The 22683-nt window shown below is 46.4% G+C and overlaps 2 protein-coding genes across 2 annotated transcripts in view; one reads left to right on the top strand and one right to left on the bottom strand.

The window, feature by feature from the left end:
* Positions 1-16282, bottom strand: part of LOC141106900 (uncharacterized) — a 153657-nt gene extending 137375 nt beyond the window's left edge. Inside the window, exons 1-6 of the mRNA XM_073597829.1 lie at positions 16089-16282; positions 15864-15973; positions 11765-11866; positions 11015-11200; positions 10805-10928; positions 10591-10688 (exon numbers count right to left, since the gene is read on the bottom strand). Of these exons, the coding sequence (XP_073453930.1) occupies positions 10591-10688; positions 10805-10928; positions 11015-11200; positions 11765-11866; positions 15864-15973; positions 16089-16155 (687 nt within the window). The 5' untranslated portion in view covers positions 16156-16282. The remainder of the gene's footprint in view (positions 1-10590; positions 10689-10804; positions 10929-11014; positions 11201-11764; positions 11867-15863; positions 15974-16088) is intronic.
* On the top strand, positions 16137-21910 carry LOC141105129 (uncharacterized). Its single transcript, XM_073595005.1, has 6 exons — positions 16137-16356; positions 17181-17348; positions 17435-17558; positions 17675-17772; positions 17855-17972; positions 18644-21910. The coding sequence occupies exons 1-6, from the start codon at positions 16291-16293 to the stop codon at positions 19525-19527; spliced, it is 1458 nt and encodes a 485-aa protein (XP_073451106.1). The 5' UTR covers positions 16137-16290; the 3' UTR covers positions 19528-21910.
* Positions 21911-22683: the final 773 nt, after the last annotated feature.

Raw genomic sequence — 22683 nt, 5'->3', positions numbered from 1 at the left:
TGATGAGAACCCCTTATCATTGGGACAACAGGAATCGTGAGAACCCCTCATAATGGGGACAGCAGGAATGGTGAGAACCCCTCAAAATGTGGGCAGCAGGGATGGTGGGAACCCCTCATAATGGGGACAGCAGGGATGGTGGGAACCCCTCATAATGGGGACAGCAGGGATGGTGAGAACCCCTCATAATGGGCACAGTAGGTGTACAGACCTGGGAACTCAGCACAGGGATGGTGGGAACCCCCCCCCCCCCCAATGGGGACAGCAGAAATGATGAGAACCCCTCAAAATGTGGGCAGCAGGGATGGTGAGAACCCCTCATAATGGGCACAGTAGGTGTACAGACCTGGGAACTCAGCACAGGGATGGTGGGAACCCCCCCCCCCCCAATGGGGACAGCAGAAATGATGAGAACCCCTTATAATGGGGACAGCAGGGATGGTGGGAACCCCTCATAATGGGGACAGCAGGGGTGGTGGGAACCCCTCATAGTGGGGACAGCAGGAATCATGGGAACCCCTCATAATGGGGACAGCAGGGATGATGAGAACCCCTCATAATGGGGACAGCAGGGATGGTGAGAACCCCTCAAAATATGGACAGCAGAGATGATGAGAACCCCTTATAATGGGGACAGCAGGGATGGTGGGAACCCCTCATAAATGGGGACAGGAGGGATGGTGGAACCCCCTTTATAATGGGCACATCAGGTGTACAGACCCGGGAACTCAGCACAGGGATGGTGGGAACCCCTCATAATGGGCACAGCAGGTTTACAGACCCGGGAACTCAGCACAAGAATGATGGGAACCCCTCATAATGGGCACAGCAGGTATACAGACCCGGGGATCAAGCTCTAGGATCCCACCAATAAAAAAATAGAAGAGACTGTTAGACTTCTGTAAATTAATGTAATTCATACTTTGATACAGTTATAATGTAATTCCCCTTGGAAAAAAAAGTCTTTCATGTACAACTCCAGCCCCAACAGGGTCACAGCAATAAAACAACAAAGGCTTTAACTCTCCCCCATCTGTTCACAAACCACAGCTATGACAGTCTCATGTTTCATGCACTGAGGCGGGGTCGCTGTTTAGTTACGCATACTTCAGAAGGCGGAGTCAGAACACATACAGTAATTTGTGGCTCAGGAAACAGTCACTCTCTTCGGGGGCGGTACCCTTGCGGCAGTTGGGAACACCCTAAAGGAGCAAGGTCTTTGCTGTTTTTTTTTCAATTTAGTTGAATTCCTATATAACAGAATCTGTTTCAAAAAAAGAAAAAAATTCAAGAAAACAAATTGTAAAATATATATTAAAGGGAAACTCCAGTTACTATTTATACTTTTTTTTGTTTTGTTTTCATGGTTTTTTTTAGTCCCCTTGTCCTGTGTTAAAAAAAAAGTTCTACTTATCCTCTGCGCACTCTATCTCTGTCCCCGGCATTTTGCCTATTTCTTGAGAGCCCAACCTATCATTTACACATCCCCTCCTTAGGGGGAGTATCATAATGCAAGCTGGGCTGACAGTACTCCAGGACGGGACTCACATCAATCCAGGACTAGGCTGTCAGTACTCAAGGACAGGGCTCACATCATTCCAGGACCGGGCTGACAGTACTCCAGAATGGGGCTCACATCACTCCAGGACTGGGCTGACATTACTCCAGGACGGGGCTCACATCACTCTAGGACTGGGCTGACAGTACTCCAGGACGGGGCTCACATCACTCTAGGACTGGGCTGACATTACTCCAGGACGGGGCTCACATCACTCCAGGACGGGGCTCACAGTACTCTAGGATAGGTGCTTGCATCACCCCACGAGTGGGCTCACAGTACTCCAGGATGAAGCTCACATCACTCCAGGACTGAGCTGACATTACACCAGGACGGGGCTCACATCACTCTAGGACTGGGCTGACATTACTCCAGGACGGGGCTCACATCACTCCAGGACGAGGCTCACATCACTCCAGGATGGGGCTCACATCACTCCAGGATGGGGCTGACATTACTCCAGGACAGGGCTCACAGTACTCTAGGATAGGGGCTTGCATCACCCCAGGAGTGGGCGCACAGTACTCCCGGATGGGGCTCACATCATTCCAGGACTGAGCTGACAGTACTCCGGGATGGGAAAGCATCACTCCAGGCCAAGGCTGACAGCACTACAGGACCGGGCTAACATCACGCAATGACTGGATGACTGGGCTGACAACACTCCAGGATGGGGCTTACATCACTCCAGGGCTGGGCTCACAATACTCCAGGACAGGGCTTGCATCACTCCAGGACTTGGCTCACAGTACTCCAGGACGGGGCTTGCATCACTTCATGACTGGGCTGACAGTACTCCAAGATGGGGCTTACATCACTCCAGGGCTGGGCTCATAGTACTCCAGAACAGGGCTCGTATAACTCCAGGACAGGGCCCACATCACTCAATGACTGGGCTGATAGTACTTCAGGATGGGGCCCACATCACTCCTGGACTGGGCTCACAGTACTCCAGGACAGGGCTCCCATCATTTGAGGACTAGGATGGGAATACTCCAGGATGTGGCTCACATCACTTCAGGACTGGGCTCACAGTACTTTTAGGACGGGGGTCCTATCACACTGGGACTGGGCTAACAGTACTGTAGAATGGGACTCACTTTACACCAGTAATGAGCTCACATCACTCCATGAGTTGGGCTTACAGGTTATTACATGAGCCTTACTCAGTCCTGGAAGAATACCCTCCCCCCGATGTCACTGGAATAAGAAGAGTAAGTCTTGGTGAAGTCACTGGATTGGTTAGGAGACTGCAGCAAATCGTTATGCATAGGAGTTGTTTTTAAAATAAAAAAATGACTTTGGGGGGAGGCATTTAAATACTTGGAGTTCCACTTTAATATAATGTCAAAAAATAACAAATCCGCACAAGACGTCTCAGGAAGAGTCTCTTCCCCCAGACAGGCTGCTCAGTAACTGATCCATCTTGACTTGCAGAGAGTGCAGAGACTGTTCGATCTTCTCTATACGGGAACCGCCCTCCTCCTCTGTATGGACTTCACCCACAGGCGAATACACCTCATTAGACGTATAACTCAGCGGTAGGAGATTTAAGACGTCTTCCCGTATAATATGGTTCTGGCAAGACTGTGTCACCTGGATGGATCAATAATACATCTGTAAAAATTCTCATTTATCTAGGTCACGGTATAGCTAATAGTGGTTGGTCACCTCCAACTGAACTTGTTCTGTAAAGTTGAAGATGTATCGTAGCTTATCCAAGGCACTTCATCAGTTTTGTTAAGTGTCAGGAACTGACCCAGGCATTGATATCCACATAGGTAGCACAATCACCAGTCCAATCACCAAGAAATTAGTCGAGGCAGAAGCTGATTGTCCAAGAATCAAAGGATTAATACCTAGGTAGACCTCAAGACACCAAGGATGGTATTATGTAACTAGAACGGAGTAGTTCCAAAACCTTCTAACCCATCCATGGAATGTGTAGATGTTGGTTGTCCAAGAACAGGGTGGGTGTGAAAGTTGTGGTACCACCCGTGTTTTGTTTACATAATCCCATCCTTGGTGTTGGAAAGGCTGCCTAGGTGTTAATTCTTTGATACCTGGACAACCAACATCTGCCTTGGCACATTCTATGGTGACTGGATTAAGATGTTGGTGCTACATCTGTGTATATCAATGTTGGGTATGTTCAAAACACCAAGGATGGTGAGAGCCTTGTTCTGTTGGACGCCTGTCTGGAACGTATGGAAAGGACAGGTGTGGAGACTTTTAAACCAACATAAATCCCTGAACACCCAATATCGTTATAACATTATAACACTATCTCTGCCAATAAAGCTGTAACCAACTCTTCGGGAGGCGGAGTGGGTATGTTCCAAATTGGTGGTTGGGCTCCAAGAGGTTGGTTGTCTCACCCCTTCTTTTATAAAGAGTTGTTTATTAAATATGTGGTTTAAATCCAATAAAGCTGTGGCTTTGCCCTTCCACAGACAATTCATCTGGTGCTTTATTTGGGGGGCAGGGGTGGGTTGGAGCTGGAACTATGATTGGGATGGGTTATGGTTTGGACTGGAACTATGATTGGGATGGGTTACGGTTGGGGCTGGAACTATGATTGGGATGGGTTATGGTTTGGACTGGAACTATGATTGGGATGGGTTATGGTTGTAGCTGGAACTATGATTGGGATGGGTTATAGTTTGGACTGGAACTATGATTGGGACGGGTTACGGTTGGGGCTGGAACTATGATTGGGATGGGTTATGGTTGGGGCTGGAACCATGATTGGGATGGGTTATGGCTGGGGTTGGAGCAATGATTGGGATGGGTTGCTCTTGGGGCTGTAACTATGATCGGGATGGGTTATGGTTAGGCCTGGAACTATGATTGGGATGGATTACGATTGGGGCTGTAACTAAGAACGGGATGGGTTATGGCTAGGCCTGGAACTATGATTGGGATGGATTACGATTGGGGCTGTAACTATGATTGGGATGGGTTATGGTTGAGGCTGGTACTATAATTGGGATAGGTTATGGTTGGGACTGGAACTTTGATTGGGATGGGTTATGGTTGAGCCTGAAACTATGATTGGGATGGGTTATGGTTGAGTCTGGAACTATGATTGGGATGGGTTATGTTTTAGCCTGGAACTATGATTGGGATGGGTTATGGTTGAGTCTGGAACTATGATTGGGATGGGTTATGGTTGAGCCTGGAACTATGATTGGGATAGGTTATGGCAAGGGCTGGAATTATGATTCGGATGGGTTATGGTTTGGACTGGAACTATGATTGGGATGGGTTATTGTTGGGGCTGGAACTATGATTGGGATGGGTTATGGTTGGGGCTGGAACCATGATTGGGATGGGTTATGGCTGGGGTTGGAGCAACGATTGGGATGGGTTGCGCCTGGGGCTGGAACTATGATCGAGATGGGTTATGGTTAGGCCTGGAACTATGATTGGGATGGATTACGATTGGGGCTGTAACTATGATCGGGATGGGTTATGGCTAGGCCTGGAACTATGATTGGGATGGATTACGATTGGGGCTGTAACTGGGATTGGGATGGATTACGATTGGGGCTGTAACTATGATTGGGATGGGTTATGGTTGGGGCTGGAACTATAATTGGGATAGGTTATGGTTGGGACTGGAACTTTGATTGGGATGGGTTATGGTTGAGTCTGGAACTATGATTGGGATGGGTTATGGTTGAGCCTGGAACTATGATTGTGATAGGTTATGGCAAGGGCTGGAATTATGATTGGGATGGGTTATGGTTGGGTCTGGAACTATGATTGGGATGGGTTATGGTTGGGCTTGGAACTATGATTGGGATGGGTTAAGGTTGTGCCTAGAACTATGATTGGGATGGGTTATGGTTGAGCCTGGAACTATGATTGGGGTATGTTATGGCAAGGGCTGGAATTATGATTGGGATGAGTTATGATTGGGCCTGGAACTATGATTAGGATGGGTTATGGTTGGGGCTGGAACTCTGATTGTTATGGGTTATGGTTGGGCCTGGAACTATAATTGGGATAGGTTATGGTTGGGCCTGGAACTATGATTGGGATGGGTTATGGTTGGGCCTGGAACTATGATTCTCAGGAGTCATGTGTCCTCTCATTACTTCACCTGCATGTCATCTGCTTGGATATAGCTGGACACCAGAGCGTCCTGTATCTCCGCCGAGGTCATGCTTATGTTTACTTCACTCTGCATCTCGTCTTCCGAAACCTCGCTTTCCGAGTCAGAGACTTTCCTCAGAGATACCTCTACAAAGCCAACATAAAATTCAAAGGTCAAATGTGGAGCTGGATGAGGAACGTCTAAAAGACCTTAAACAAGTTCAGTACGAGGGGCCTCACCCACCCTTTAGAATTTTATTCTTTATTTTCATGAATGTTTTCGGCTCGCGAGATTTCAGATCGGAGTAGCGTTTCTGGATCTGACGCTTTGTTCTGGTGGTTCCGAACTTCTCGTAGAGGTGGGAGGACAGCTGGGTCAAGAGTCGGCTTTTATGCTCGTGGACCCGGCCCGGGAGTCCGCTCTCCTCGTAGCCGTGATAGAGCAGGTACTTGGTGATCTCGTATAGCTCGTTGAAGTGGAAGGCCATTGCTCTTTTCCTCGCTGTTATAACAAAAGTCATATTATTATATAGGTGCTCAACCTGTGGCCCTCCAGCTCTTGCGAAACTCTGAGGTGTCTATTCATATTGGTGTCATTAACAAGGTCTTGCATACTACCATTCGAATAGGGGTCCATGGTTTTGGATGCTACTTTATTGGCCTGTCTACCACTAATATTTCACAAGACTTCTGAGCTCCTAGGTTGAGCAGTGCAAATCTAGACTTTCTCCTTATATTTCTCTGCAGCTTCTTTGGGTGATCCACTCTCCTTCCATAGCCTAAAAACATATGGCTAGATAAACTGACTACCTTATGAAATACCACTCTTGGATATGTCTTGAATATGTGACCATGGTGGGCACCTCAGATTGTAAGCTGCCTCAGGAACAACCACTGATAAGGATGGTTGAAGGCCCCTTCAGAACTACGTATGTGCTGCGGTAAAGGTTGGTAACACATAGCCATACCTGGGTGGGAACTTTACAGATTTTGTCCGGAGTCTCTGGCTAGCTGGTGTATGCTGATGTGAATCATCTGGTTTTGTTTAAATGTTGACTTAAAATGTGCCTTTAGTCGGTTATCTAAAGTTATGAACATTATATGTTGTCAGGCTCTGCCCCTTATTTGGGGACCAAAGATTTTTGGTGGGTGGGGGGATGTGTAGTCAGGTGCTTATCTAGAGACAGAGAGCAATTTAGGACACTGTGTTGCAGTGCTCCTAATGGACTTCAGCTGAATTGGCTAACACTACCTCACCTTCATCCAACAGATGGTGCAGACAAGCAGAAGGCACTCAAGAGACTTGATGGTTTGCAGCATTGAATCATGCAGATGAAATTTGGGAAAGAACACACTAAGTGGTCTGTTTATAAAAAATAAGTCTCCATGTCTCAAACGTTTACTCAGCTGTCACAAATAAAACATGTTCACCTCCTATAATCATCAGCTCCATCTAGTGGCCATAATGCTGTATTTTCATGACGGAGGTATTTCAGGTAAATACCACATTATGGCCACTAGATGGAGCTGATGATCATAAGAAATAAACATATTAGCAAATTACGAGGATTATTTGTGATGCCCGTGAGAATGCTTGAGACATATGGATTGTTTTTATACATAGACCTAAGAATGTCCTGCAGGAACACACTCACCCCTGTATAAGGAAATCAAATAAGATTTTTAAAAAAAAAGGAATATTTTGGAACATTGAAAAAAATAATTACCTTTGCTTGCAGAGAAAGCTAATTCACGTTTTATTAAGTCGGTATGGGGCTGGATTTCATGGTCTGTGAAATTAAAATTAAATAATCAGGCCAACTCTTCTGTAGACATACCGTATATATTATTTTTAAATCTGAATAATTTAAAGCTGAAGTCCATAATTACATAGTGTAGTTGAAAAAAGACCATCTAGTTCAACCAATAAAAGGGGAAAAACAAGAAAAAATTTATAAAAAAATAATAATAAAAAAGAAAAGAAAAAAAAATCCAATCTGATTATATTTTGTTTTTGAATTATAGGGTTGAGCTTACCAAAACGGTCTTCCTCTCTCCGTCTGTGTGCGGTATGGACATTGATTGGCCTCTTACTCCTCAGGGTTGGTCTTGTTGCTGTATATACAATGAACATTTGTCAGGAAAAGTAACGTATCAAGCTGATAAACAGTAAACACTTCTCTACAGCCACCCTTAATGCCCAACATGTGGCCCTTGGGCCCCCCCCGCAGACAGTAGTTTGTGTTTTCATATTGCCCTATTGCAGCATGGTCTCTAGCACTGTCATATAATGTGTCTCCAGCCTATGACTCCTGAAGCATGTCCCCAGTCTCCAGCAACTCTTACAGCATGTTCGCAGTCTCAAACCATCTCTTGTAACAGGCCCATAGGCTTTAACCATCTCTTGCAGCATATCTGCCATCTCTGACAGCTTTTTGTAGCATTACATTCAATTCATAGTCCAAGCGGTTCTTTGGGGATGTCAAGGGCCACACTTGGGGTCCCCCTATATCAAAAAAGTTGACCACCACTCCTATAGCCCATGAGTATAATAGAATATTCTTTCTTTTTCTCATGGAATCTGGTGGGCTGAGTCGCCAAGACCCTTGTAGTAGCTGTGGTGGGTGTGTTGACCCAGGAACTTGGGAAGAGTGGAAACCCTTTGTAGTATCTGTGGTGGGTGTGTTGACCCAGGAACTTGGGGAGGTTGGAAGCCCCTTGTAGCAGGTCCAGTGGGTGTTTTGACCCAGGAACTCAGGTAGAGTGGAACCCCCCTGTAGTATCTGTGGTGGGTGTGTTGACCCAGGAACTTGGGGAGATTAGAAGCCCCTTGTAGCAGGTCCAGTGGGTGTGTTGACCCAGGAACTCAGGAAGAGTGGAAGCCCCTTATAGTAGCTGTCCTGGGTGTGTTGGCCCAGGAATTCAGAGAGACTGGAAGTCCCTTGTAGAAGCTGTAGTGGGTGTGTTGGCTCAGGAACTTGGAGAGAGTGGAAGCCCCTTGTAGAAGCTTCCGTGGGTGTGCTGACCCAGGAACAAGAGCAGAGTGGAAGTCTCTTGTAGCAGGTCCAGTGGGTGTGTTGACCCAGGAACTCAGAGAGAGTGGAAACCCTTTGTAGTATCTGTGGTGGGTGTGTTGACCCAGGAACTTGGGGAGATTGGAAGCCCCTTGTAGCAGGTCCAGTGGGTGTTTTGACCCAGGAACTCAAGTAGAGTGGAAACCCCCTGTAGTATCTGTGGTGGGTGTGTTGACCCAGGAACTTGGGGAGATTAGAAGCCCCGTGTAGCAGGTCCAGTGGGTGTGTTGACCCAGGAACTCAGGAAGAGTGGAAGCCCCTTATAGTAGCTGTCCTGGGTGTGTTGGCCCAGGAATTCAGAGAGACTGGAAGTCCCTTGTAGAAGCTGTAGTGGGTGTGTTGACCCAGGAACAAGAGCAGAGTGGAAGTCTCTTGTAGCAGGTCCAGTGGGTGTGTTGACCCAGGAACTCAGAGAGAGTGGAAACCCCTTGTAGTAGCTGTGGTGGGTGTTCTGACCCAGAAACTCAGAGAGAATGGAAACTCCTTGTAGTATGTGTGGTGGGTGTGTTGGCCCAGGAACTTGGAGAGAGTGGAAGCTCCTCATAGTAGCTGCAGTGGATGTGTTGACCATGAAAATTGAAGCGAGTGGAACCCCCTTATAGTATCTGTAGTGGGTGTGTTTGCCCAGGAACTCAGAGAGCATAGAAGCCCCTTGTAGCAGCTGTGGTGGCTGTGTTGACGTAGAAACTTGGGGAGAGTGGAAGCCCCTTGTAGAAGCTTTCATGGGTGTGTTGACTGAGGAACAAGAGCAGAGCAGAATCACCTTGTAGCAGGTCCAGTGGGTGTGTTGACCCAGGAACTCAGGGAGAGTGGAAACCCCTTGTAGTAGCTGTGGTGGGTGTGTTGAGCCAGGATCTCAGAGAGAGCAGAAGCCTTTTGCCATCTAGAATTCTAGGCTTCTGCCTGTAATGATATGAGTGTAGAGGTCCAGTCCTTACCTCTCAGGCTTTTCCTGAGAGAGAAAGCATATAGCTGTGAAAGGTTGTTGCCTCCTAGGCTTTGGCCATGGGTAGGAAGCTAGAAGAAGTAGAATTTTGGCTTTCTAGATGCCCATCTGGGTCTAAATAGTCCTGAGCTGGACTGCGGCAGAGGCCTAAAAAGTTCTGTGCTGGACTATGGCAGAGTTCTAAAGAGTCCTGTGCTGGACTGTGGCAGAGGTCTAAAATGTCCTGAGGTGGACTTCGACAGAGGCCTAAAGAGTCCTTAGCTGGACTATGGCCGAGGCCTAAAAAATTGGAAGGTAGTCGCCCTTTTCAGCATTCCCTTAGCTGGAAAATTTTCCTGTAGGATAACAACAGTTACCATAAGAGATGTTCTGGGTTCAAGGTGCCTGCATGGGGTAAACATGCATGACAGGCCATTGTGACCCCCATGTTTATAACACCTGTGGCCTAAGGAACCATCATGCAGTGGTTGTATCCTTAAACTCTCATGTCTATGAGTATTTTCCTCATTCATCTAATCCAAGAAGACCTTACTGATCTAAGAAGGCATTTAAACCTTGTACATATGCTGTAAAGTCAATAGAAGTTATAAAAATTAAAAAACCTATTGAGTGCACAGAACATTCACAAAAGGTAAGAAGAAGCAGAAAACATATTTTTCCCTCTAAATGGCACCTCACCTTTGCTGACCTCCACAGGAACTTCTTCCTCCTTAATCCTCACTGGCACTGCTTCAAAATCCTTTAGAATCTGATAATCATCCCTTGAACACTCCGGGTTTTCTCCACCACCAACAGGATAACAATTCATGTATTTGTTCTCTAATGTTCCCTGAACACAGGATTATATATAGATCAGAGAGTGTGATCTTGCTTGGCTTAAGGCTCATTACCAAAATATGGTTTCCACCTACCTGATGATGGTGAGGGATGGTGTGACCTTCCTGTGTGGAATCCTGGGAATACAGAGGACGGGGACATCTCTCTGGTGGGTTCTCATTACTGGATCCATCTGTAGGAAACACACACACTGACTGAATACATTGTTTCTATGTGTTTATCAGATGATGGGGGATCTAGGTGGACCCTCCGTACTGCTCCCTCCTTTACAATAAAGTCTCCTCTTACCCGGTGATGTGAGGGGCGGCTGATTGTCCATCATGACGTCCTTGTAGAGATCCTTGTGTCCTTCTAAATACTCCCACTCCTCCATGGAGAAATAGACAGTGACATCCTGACACCTTATAGGAACCTGACACACACAATGATACAGTCACCATCCAGACACATCCCTTGTCTGTTACTGGATAATGTCCCAGAATTCCCGGCACCGCTCACCTCTCCTGTCAGCAGCTCAATGATCTTGTTGGTGACTTCTAGAATCTTCTGTGCATTTTTGCTTTCAGGTATCAGTGATTGAGGTGGCGTACTGGATTTTGAGAATCTCCTCCAACCTCCTGACAAACGAGGATGACTGCTGGGAGTCAAACACTCGCCAGTCCTCTTCTTTACCACCACGTAATCCTGTTACAAAAAGGCATGCAGATCCCACTACATACATTCCCAGAATCCTCCTCACCTCTCTGGTCAGGTCTGTGTTTTATTAATAGAGATAAGAGTGATGTCATGTGACCTCCCAGAATCCTCCTCACCTCTCCGGTCAGGTCTGTGTTTTATTAATAGAGATAAGAGTGATGTCATGTGATCTCCTAGAATCCTCCTCACCTCTCCGGTCAGGTCTGTGTTTTATTAATAGAGATAAGAGTGATGTCATGTGACCTCCCAGAATCCCCCTCACCTCTCCGGTCAGGCCTGTATTTTATTAATAGATAGGAGTGATGTCATGTGACCTCCCAGAATCCTCCTCACCTCTCCGGTCAGGTCTGTGTTTTATTAATAGAGATAAGAGTGATGTCATGTGACCTCCCAGAATCCTCCTCACCCCTCCGATCAGGTCTGTGTTTTATTAATAGAGATAAGAGTGATGTCATGTGACCTCCCAGAATCCTCCTCACCTCTCCGGTCAGGTCTGTATTTTAATAATAGAGATAAGAGTGATGTCATGTGACCTCCCAGAATCCCCCTCACCTCTCCGGTCAGCAGATAGATGATGTTCAGTGTGAGGTTTAATATTTTCTGTGTCACATCCATATTGTCCTTGTCCATTGTGATTGCTAATCTCAGCCTGAACTGTGAAAACATAACAGAAAAATGAACGTTCGTCAGGCAAGAAAGGAAGAGAAGAGAGGAGACCGGATGAGGGGAAGAAAGAAAAGTTAAAAGGAGAGCGGAGGAGGGGAAGAGAAGAAAAGTAGAGACAAGAGTAAGAGAGGCGACTGGAGGAGGGGAAGGAGAGGAAAGGAAGAGAAGAGGAAGAGACAAAAGATGAGATGAGAGAAGAGACTGAAGGACTTAAAGAGAAGAAAGAACAGAGGAGAAAAAGTGAGGAGACCAGAGAGGGGAAGGGTGAAAAGGAAGAGAGGAGAGAAAGAGAGGGGACTGTGGGACTGTAAGAGGCGAAGGGGAAGAGAGCAGACTGGAGGAGAGAAAGTAAGGACAACAGAGGGGAGAGAGATGAGCCTGGAAGAGGGAAAGAGTGAAATGGAAGAGAGGAGGCCAGAGGAGGGGAGGAAAAGAGCAAAAGAAAGGGGACTGGAGGAGAGAAAAAGAAGAAAGGAAAAGAGGGGTCTGGAGGAGAGAGAAAGAAGAAAGGGAGAGAGGGGTCTGGAGGAGGGGTTAAAAGAAAGGTGTAAGAGAGGAGACAGGAGGAAAGGTTAGAGAAAAGGTGGAAGAGGGGACCAGAGGAGGAGAAAGGAAGAGAGGAGACCAGATTAGGGGTTAGAGGAATGATGGGAGAGAGAAGACTGGAGGTAGTGTGAGAGGAAAGGTGGGGGGAGGAGAGAAAAAGAGGAGACCAGTGGAATATTGAGAGGTAAAGAGGAAGAGAGGAAACTGGAAGAGGGATGAGAGGGAAGGTGGATGACAGAAAACCAATAGAAGGGTGAGAGGAGAGGTGGAAGAGAGGAGACCAGAGGAGGGGGGAGAGGAAAGATGGAAGAGAGGAGACCAGAGAAAGGATGAGACCAAAGGTGGAAGAGGGGAGACTGTAGGGTGGTGGGGGGTGGGGGAGAGGACATCGGATGAAAGGTGAAAAGATACGTGGAAGAAAGAAGACCTGAAAAGGAGTGGGGCGAAAGGTGGAAGAAGGGAGACTGGAGAAGGGGGTGAGAGGAAAAATAGAAAAGAGGAGACTGGAGAGGGAGTGAAAGAAAAGGTGGAAAAATGAGGACCATAGAGGGGGTGAGAGGAAAGGTGGGAGGAAGGAGAGAAAGAGAGGAGACCAGAGGAGGGATGAGAGGGAAGGTGAAAGAGAGAAAACCAGAGGAAGGGGGAGAGGAAAGGTGGAAGAGAGGAGACCAGAGAAAGGGGGAGAGGAAAGGTGGAAGAGAGGAGACCAGAGAAAGGGGGAGAGGAAAGGTGGAAGAGAGGAGATCAGAGAAAGGGGGAGAGGAAAGGTGGAAGAGAGGAGATCAGATTAGAGGAGGGATGAGACCAAAGGTGGATAAAAGGAGACTCAATGGGGGGGGGGGGGTGGGAGAGAGGCCATTAGAGGAAAGGTGAAAGGAAAGGTAGAAGAAAGGAGACCAGAAAAGGGTTGAGAAGAAAGGTGGAAGAAGCAAGAGTGGAGAAGGGGTGGAAGGAAAAAGAGAAAAGAGGAGACTGGGGAAGGGGGTGAAAAAAAAAGTAGAAAAGAGGACACTGAAGCGGGGGCGAGAGAAAAAGTAGAAAAGAGGAGACTGGAGAGGGGGTGAAAGGAAAGGAGAGGAGACCAGAGAGAAGGTGAGAGGAAAGTTGGAAGAGAAGAGATGGGAGGAAAAGTAGAAAAGAGGAGAACAGAGAAGGTATGAGAGGAAAGTTGCAAAAGAGGAGATCAGAGGAGAGATGAGAGGAAAGGTAGAAAAATGCAACCAGAGGAGGGAATGAAAGACAAGGAATGGAGGAGATTGTGAAAACAGTGAGGGGACATGTGGATAAAAAAAAGGAGAGTAGAGGAGGGAGTGAGAAGAAAGGTGGGGGAGAGGAGACCACTGAAGGGGTGAGAGGTGACAAATGGAGGAGGCGGATAGGAAAGGGAGATGGGTAAAGAAGGTAGTAGGAAGAAGAGGAGAGTAAAGATGAAGGGAGCAAGGGAAGGCAGGAGGATAGTAAAACCATAGGTGAGGAACAGAAGAAGAGAGGAATGGGAATGGAAGAAAGGAAGAAGAGCAAAGGAACAGGAGGAGGGTGGAGAGGGGAAGAGGGAAGGGGAAAGTAGAGATGAGGAAAGGATTGGGAATGGAAGAGAGAAAGAAGAGCAAAGGAACAGGAGGAGGGTGGAGAGGGGAAAGTAGAGATGAGGAAAAGAGAGGATTGAGAATGGAAGAGAGAAAGAAGAGTAAAGGAGCAGGAGGAGGGAGGAGAGGGGAAGAGGGAGGGGGAAAGTAAGATGAGGAAGAGGAGAGGACTGAGAACAGAAGAGAGGAAGGAAGGGCAAAGGAACAGGGGGAGAAAGGAGAGGGAACGGGGAAAGTAAGATGAGGGAGAGGATTGACAACATAAGAGAGGAAAGGAACAGGAGGAGGGCGGAGAGGGGAAGTTAATGATGAGGAAAGGAGAAGATTGAGAATGGAAGAGAGGAAGAGGAGCAAAGAAGCAGGAGGAGGGAGGGGAGGGGAAGAGGTAAGGGAAAAGTAGGACGAGGAAGAGAAGAGGATTGGGAATGGAAGAGACGTAGGAGAGGGAAGGAACAAGAGGAGGGTGGAAAGGGGAAAGTAGAGATGAGGAGAGAAGAAGACTGAGCATGGAAGAGTAGCAAAAGAGCAGGAGGAGGGAGGAGTGGGGGAGAGGGAAGGGGAAAGTAAGATGAGGAAGAGGAGAGGATTGAGAACGTAAGATTGGAAGAAGAGTAAAGGAACAGGAGGAGGGTGGAGAGGAGAAAGTAAGCTGAGGAAGAGGAGAGGACAAGATGAAGAACAGAAGAGAAGAAGAAGTTCAAAGGAACAGAAGGAGAGGGGAAGAGGGAAGGGGAAAGTAAAATGAGGAAAAGGAAGGAGAGGAAAGGAAAAGAAGGAGGGCGGAGAGGGGAAAGTAGAGATGAGGAAGAGGAGAGGATTGAGAACGTAAGAGTGGAAGGAGAGCAAAGGAACAGGAGGAGGGTGGAGAGGGGAAAGTAGAGATGGGGAAAGGATAGGATTGAGAATGGAAGAGAGAAAGTTGAGGAAAGTAAAAGGAAGAGGGTGGAGAGGGGAAGAGGGAAGGGGAAAGTAGAGATGAGGAAGAGGTGAGGATTGGGAATGGAGGAAAGGAAGAGGAGGGTGGAGAGGGGAAGAGGGAAGGGGAAAGTAGAGATGAGGAAGAGGTGAGGATTGGGAATGAAGGAGAGGAAGGAGAGGAAAGGAAAAGGAGGAGGGTGGAGAGGGGAAAATAGAGAAGAGGAAAGGAGAAGAGAGGGGGAATGCCGTGTTGATGTGCAGCAGTATCTGTATTTTCGGAACCTCTTATACGAACGCAGCAGAAGAGCGGAAGAAAAGACGATCATAGGAGGTGAATTTTTCCCCATATCTGTCCGCATACAAACATTATGGTGGATATTTATCAATTCTGTCACCGGCCAGGCAATACTAATCAGGAGCAGTGTGACAGATTTATTACAAGGTGACAACTCCGGTCATAATTTCCCCCTGTGGTGGCTCTAAAGTCACACTGTGAGGGAATGACACCCCCCTCCCCTTCCCCCACTCCTTCATTGTGCTTCTGTAATAAATCTGCCGCAGTTGGCTGCCCCAGAAATTCGCACATACATGGTAAACCTGTCACAGAGTCTTTGCCAAGGGTGAGGCAGCCTGGTTTGCATTTGATAAATGGCCTGCTATGCGTTATTTATAAAGACACACATATAAAGACATATAAAATACAAAACATATACAGTATATGGATACACAGTCAGGTATATACTAGGGATGTGACCTGTACAGGTCCCAGAGTGGGGGTGCACATTTAGAGGTTGACCCCCCTGCCAGCCCACAAGGCACGTGCTGAGCGCTCTGTTACCTAGGAGGCTGCACAGTGCAGCTCACACTTCACCCCAACACTATTAATAACACAGACAAGCCCATATTGTTCCATAAACTGACCTCTCTGTACAAACCTGGTAGGCAGCTGCTTGATAATGTCCCCTGCTGCACAGGATGCTGGGAAATGTAGTCTTCTTCCTCAAGAACAATTTCCTTCTGGTATCCATTTTCTCGTGGTCCTTATCTGAGGACATTTTTTTTATTAGTTGGAAATACATCATAACTCATCGAAAAGCAATAATATCTCAAGCATTTGTTACGTCTATTAAATTCCAAACACTTTTATATCTTTTTATTACTTTTTGTTGAATATGAGCATCGCATCCTACCAACATCTGTATAGGTCCACAACAAAATGGCCTCCATGACGATATGCGTTTGTTGTCCTGCAACTGGCCTCCATTACCCATGAGGCTGTGCAATACCTGACTGCTGCTGGAGAGGGTAGAGTGCAGCTTGTATGGAGGACCGGGTGAGCCCAACTCCACCATAAAGAGCACCATGCCAGACATGGCAGAGCGGATACTGGACCTCACCCTGGAGATCATCTACCTGCTGACCGGAGAGGTGAGGAGGATTCTGGGAGGTCACATGACATCACTCTTATCTCTAATAATAAAACACAGACCTGACTGGAGAGGTGAGGAGGATTCTGGGAGGTCACATGACATCACTCTTATCTCTATTAATAAAACACAGACCTGACTGGAGAGGTGAGGAGGATTCTGGGAGGTCACATGACATCACTCTTATCTCTAATAATAAAACACAGACCTGACCGGAGAGGTGAGGAGGATTCTGGGAGGTCACATGACATCACTCTTATCTCTATTAATAAAACACAGACCTGACCGGAGAGGTGAGGAGGATTCTGGGAGGTCACATGACATCACTCTTATCTCTATTAATAAAACACAGACCTGACTGGAGAGGTGAGGAGGATTCTGGGAGGTCACATGACATCACTCTTATCTCTATTAATAAAACACAGACCTGACTGGAGAGGTGAGGAGGATTCTGGGAGGTCACATGACATCACTCTTATCTCTAATAATAAAACACAGACCTGACCGGAGAGGTGAGGAGGATTCTGGGAGGTCACATGACATCACTCTTATCTCTATTAATAAAACACAGACCTGACCGGAGAGGTGAGGAGGATTCTGGGAGGTCACATGACATCACTCTTATCTCTATTAATAAAACACAGACCTGACTGGAGAGGTGAGGAGGATTCTGGGAGGTCACATGACATCACTCTTATCTCTATTAATAAAACACAGACCTGACCGGAGAGGTGAGGAGGATTCTGGGAAGTCACATGACATCTCTGTTGAGTGTATTGACATTGCTAAGCTTCGAAAGCTGAAGCTTGTTTTTTCATTTTCTAGGATTACATCATTGTGAAGAAGTCTGGTGATGACCCGACCTCAAAATCATTGCCCAAGAGCAAGAGCCTCATCTCATTTATTCAACCTTCCTCCCTGATACATGTTAGAAACAGTGACAAGAAGATTCTAGAAGTCACCAACAAGATCATTGATCTGCTGACAGGAGAGGTGAGCGGTGCTGGGAATTCTGGGACATTATCCAGTAACAGACAAGGGATGTGTCTGGATGGTGACTGTATCATTGTGTGTGTCAGGTTCCTATAAGGTGTCAGGACGTCACTGTCTATTTCTCCATGGAGGAGTGGGAGTATTTAGAAGGACACAAGGATCTCTACAAGGACGTCATGATGGACAATCAGCCGCCCCTCACATCACCGGGTAAGAGGAGACTTTATTGTAAAGGAGAGAGCAGTGCGGAGGCTCCACCTAGATCCCCCATCATCTGATAAACACATAGAAACAATGTATTCAGTCAGTGTGTGTGTTTCCTACAGATGGGTCCAGTAATGGGAACCCACCAGAGAGATGTCTCCGTCCTCTGGATTCCGGCGATTCTACACAGGAAGGTCCCAGCGCCCCACTGCATGGCCAGGTACATGGGCTTGAGGGTCGTAAACAAATGTGAAATTACCTTCATATTCTACAGTTTTATTTTCTTTTTGGGGATTATTTAGATTGATGATCTGGTTGTGGTTAAAGTGGAGGACATGGATGCTGACGCTGAAGAAGAAACATATGTGATGGAGGAACAACTGTTTTTGGAGGAGGAAAGTTCTCCAGCTACAGTTAAAGGTGAATCATAAAACTTTTCACAGATGGTCCTTGTTCAGTCTTTTCAGTCTGTTCGCAAGAGAGATAAAATGTGTCTGGTAATAAGGTAGATAGTTGGCACAATTTAGGATTTTGTCTTAAAGAGTTGAGACCTCTTTGCCAAAGCCTCAATTCAACTGGGCAAGTCACCTCTGTTTTCAGAACTAGGACAGCTTTAGTTCTGAAAACAGAGGTGACCTGCCCAGTTGACTTGAGGCTTTGGCAAAGGGCAGGGGCCTCTGCTTTCAAATAAAACTGCTCATTCATGGGAAGATGAAGACACCTGGCAATAGATTTGGCCATGCCAAGCTCTTTGACAAGTTTTGGGAGTTGAAAAATTTGTTTAAATTTAGCCTGATGTGACACCAAACCTTCCAAACTGACACGGCTACCACATTCACTAAGCTCCAGGGACCTTGAATCTCTGGGAATGCTCTAGTATACAAACATCAATGAGACTTGGTCCAGGACCTGGCTCTCCTACTGTGTTGTGCTATTAGCCAGAGAGAACACCCATCAAAGTGTTGGGCAGGAATTGGAAGGTTAAGGATCAAAATTGTTAACCAGGTAGTTGATCTACTCAAAAAGCATGGTCATATTTTGGTCTTTAGTTGTCTGTTTTCAATAACTTTGGTTTTGTTTTTTTTAATTAGATGGTCAAAAGATCAAGAGTACCTCGAAGGGAAGAGTCAGGTTTCATCCAGATTGCGATCATGAAGAGAACAACACTACACAACATTCATCCGGAGAAAATACTTTTGCTTTAAATACACATCCGGGATTTTTGACCCGGCCATCTAAACCCTCCAACCCAGAGGGACCTTTTCCTGATCAGTCACAGACATTTGCCCCAACTATCTATCCGAGACTTCAGAGTACGAACAGGTTGCTACACTCTTCTAATGCCAAAAAACTTTCTAAAGATACATCTAATCAAGGTCGGCATAGCACACCTCACGAGGCTGGCAAGAACGATCCGTGTTCTGAGTGCGGCAAATGTTTTACAGAGAATTCCTCTCAACACGCTGAGGAGAAGCGGTACCAATGCCTCGAGTGCGGCAAACGGTTTTTCTTCAAGTCGGACCTCACCGTGCATCAGAGAGTTCACACCGGCGAGGAACCCTATCCCTGCTTCGAGTGCGGCAAACGTTTTTCACACAGGACGACTTTGGTCTGCCACCAGCGAATGCACCGAGGAGAAAAACCGTTCTTGTGCTCAGATTGCGGGAAGTGCTTCACGCGGAAGTCTTGCCTTCTGCAGCACGAGAGAATCCACACAGGAGTCAAGCCGTACGTCTGCTCGGAGTGCGGGAAAAGCTTTAATCAAAAATCGTCTCTTATTAGCCACCAGAGAGGCCACAGGGGCGAGAAGCCATTCACGTGCTCCGTGTGCGGGAAGTCTTTCACGCGGAGTTCCAGCCTTGTGGTCCATCACCGGTTTCACACCGGGGAACGCCCCTACACCTGCCTGAAGTGCGGAAAGTGTTTCTCTCAGAAAGCGAACTTTGTCAAACATCAGAAGATCCACACGCGTTGATTTTGTTGGTTTCAAAAACCCTTTTTTTTTTATAACGAATGAACTACTCCGTAAAAGTATATAAAAACACATATACACTACATTTCATGAAAAAGCCAGTAGACTGCTTCTTGGGCACCTGAAATACGTCATTGGTATTAAACTCATGGTGAACATCGATAATGGGCTCATATTGAAAGTGATGGGTGGGAGGAGGGGGTACCTAGGTAGGCTTAAAGGTGGCAGGGTGTCAATAGTTTGCTAATATTCAACAGTATTCCACAAATCTGGCAGTGTGGGGGGAGGAAGGGGGGCGAGCAGCACAAACCTACAGAAGAGTGGGGCTTGAAAAGTGTTGACAACCTTCTTCTGCGACAAGGGGCCAGACCGATTACAAGAGTAGGTAAGCTTCCCCCACGGTGCACTTCACGAAACCTTCCAATGGAAAAAGAGTTCCTGTTCTTCCCACTGTGTGGGTAGCCTGGAGGATGAATATGTGAATGCATTGGCCAACTGACTTGGGCATGAAAGAATAGATTAATGGAAAACAGATAGAGGATGGTGTCTTGGGGAAGTTCCTGATCTGTAGACCAAGATGCATTTAATAAAAGGTAAAGTGTTTTCCCAACTCCGCCTTCACATCTTCTCTGCATGATTCTCCTAATATGAATATAGGGGCTAAATGGCTTCCCATTCAATACAGAAGATGTCCAACATCTAGTGCAGCTGTGACCCAGATAGACTTATGCAGGCCATACATGGGTCGATTTTCAAAAGAATTTTGTTTCAAAAATCTTACCTAAGAATTTTTTGTTCGTATTTCGCACCATTAGTGGGCTGCAGCAACAGCCGATTTTCATGCGGCCATCGAGTGTGAGTAATCGGACCTGTTGGAAATTTTTTGAAAAACGAACGATTTTCCAATCGATGATGGGATAATCATGCGAGAAACGTAATCGAAAAAGAAAAGCGCATGTGCAAGAAAAGAAATTTCCTGGAAAGAAAAGAAGATTCCCAGCCACGAAAATTCTTTTCTGTAGCAACATGAGATGAAATTGAAGGCTTGGTTGGCCTAATTTCGAAATCAATGGTGGTACCATTGGATCACAAAACGTACAAATTTTCTAATTTTCAAAAGAACCATTTTTTTTCGAAATTAGACCATGTATGGCCAGCCTTAGAGTAATAAATTTGACTTTGGACAATGAGGCCTGCTGTTTTTACAATAGATGTCCCCGTTGTTGTAACTGGTGGATCGGATACACAATAATAAGCTCAGTGCCCTTGACACATGGATTATCCATATCCTGCAAACACTAGAGAAGTGACTTCCTAATTCATCCCTCCACCACCACCACCTTCACCTCCAGCCCAGTCCATACATTATCCATATCCTGCCAACGCTAGAGAATTGACTTCTTTATTCATTTCTCCACCACCACTCCAGTCCATAGATTATCCATATCCTGCCAACACTAGTAAATCGACTTCTTAATTCATCCCTCCTCTACCTTCACCACCAGTCAAATCCATAGATTATCCATATCCTGCCAACACTAGAGAGTTGACTTCTTAATTCATCCCCCAAACGCCTTCATCACCAGTCCAGTCCATACATTATCCATATTGTGTCAACGCTAGAAAATTGACTTCTTAATCCACCTTCCCCCCCCAACAGTCCAGTCCATAGATTATCTATATCCTGGCAACGCTAGAGTATCGACTTCTTAATACATTCCCTCACCACCTTCACAACCTGTCCAGGCCATACATTATCCATATTCTGCCAACACTAAAAAATTGACTTCTCAATCCATCCCTCCACCACAAGTCCAGTCCATAGATTATCCATATCTGGGCAACGCTAGATAATTGAATACTTAACTCATCCCCCCCCCCCCCCCCCACCTTCACCACCAGCTCAGTCCATAGATTATTCACATCCTGGCAACGCTAGAGAATTGGCTTCTAAACTCATCCCCCCCACCACCTTCACCACTAGTCCGGTCCGTAGATTAACCATAATCTTTTAACACAGAGAATTGGCTTTCATTACTCATCCCCCCACCACCATCACTGGTCCAGTCCATATATTATCCATATCACGGCATTGCTAAAGAATTGTCTTCTTAATTCATCTCCCTCGCCCCCACCACAATCACCACCAGTCCAGTCCAAAGATTATTCATATCCTGCCAACACTAGTAAATTGACTTCTTAATTCATCCCCCCCCCACCACCACCAGTCCAGTCTATAGATGATCAATATCCTGCCAATGCTAGAGAATCGTCTTCTTAATTCATCTCCCCACCACCTTCAACCCCAATCCAGTCCATAGATTATCCGTATCCTGCCATCACTATAGAATCGACTTCTTAATCCCTCCCCCCCCCCACCAGTCCAGTCTATAGATTATCCATATCCTGGCAATGCTAAAGAATAGGCTTTCTTACCTCATCCCTCCACCACCAGTCCAGTCCATAGATTATCCATATTCTACCAATGCTAGAGAATTGTCTTCTTTACTCTTCCCTAAACCACTCATCCAGTCTATAGATTATCCATATTGTGCCAATGCTAGAGAATTGGCTTCTTTATCCTTCCCCCACCACCAGTCCAGTCTATAGATGATCCATATCCTGGCAACACTAGAGAATAAGCTTCTTAACTCATACCCCACCACCACCTTCACCACCAGTCCAGTTCATAGATTATCCAAATCCTGGCAATGCTAAAGAATAGGCTTCTTAACTCATCCCTCCACCGCCACTAGTCCAGTCCATAGATTATCCATATTCTACCAACGCTAGAGAATTGGCTTCTTTACTCTTCCCCCACCACCAGTCCAGTCTATAGATTATCCATATCCTGCGAATACTAGAAAATTGGCTTCTTTACTCTTCCCTCTTACCACCAGTCCAGTCTATAGATTATCCATATCCTGGCAACACTAGAGAATAAGCTTCTTAACTCATACCCCACCACCACCTTCACCACCAGTCCAGTCCATAGATTATCCATATCCTGCGAACACTAGAAAATGGGCTTCTTTACCCTTCCCTCCTACCACCAGTCCAGTCTATAGATTATCCATATCCTGGCAATGCTAGAGAATAGTTTTAACTCATTCCCCCACCACCACCACCAGTCCAGTCTATAGATTATCCATATCCTGG

This window comes from Aquarana catesbeiana, linkage group LG08, assembly GCF_042186555.1.
Source record: "Aquarana catesbeiana isolate 2022-GZ linkage group LG08, ASM4218655v1, whole genome shotgun sequence".
NCBI lineage: Eukaryota > Metazoa > Chordata > Amphibia > Anura > Ranidae > Aquarana > Aquarana catesbeiana.
The sequence above is the reverse complement of the archived record's forward strand: the minus strand, read 5'-3'. Positions and strand labels throughout refer to the sequence as shown.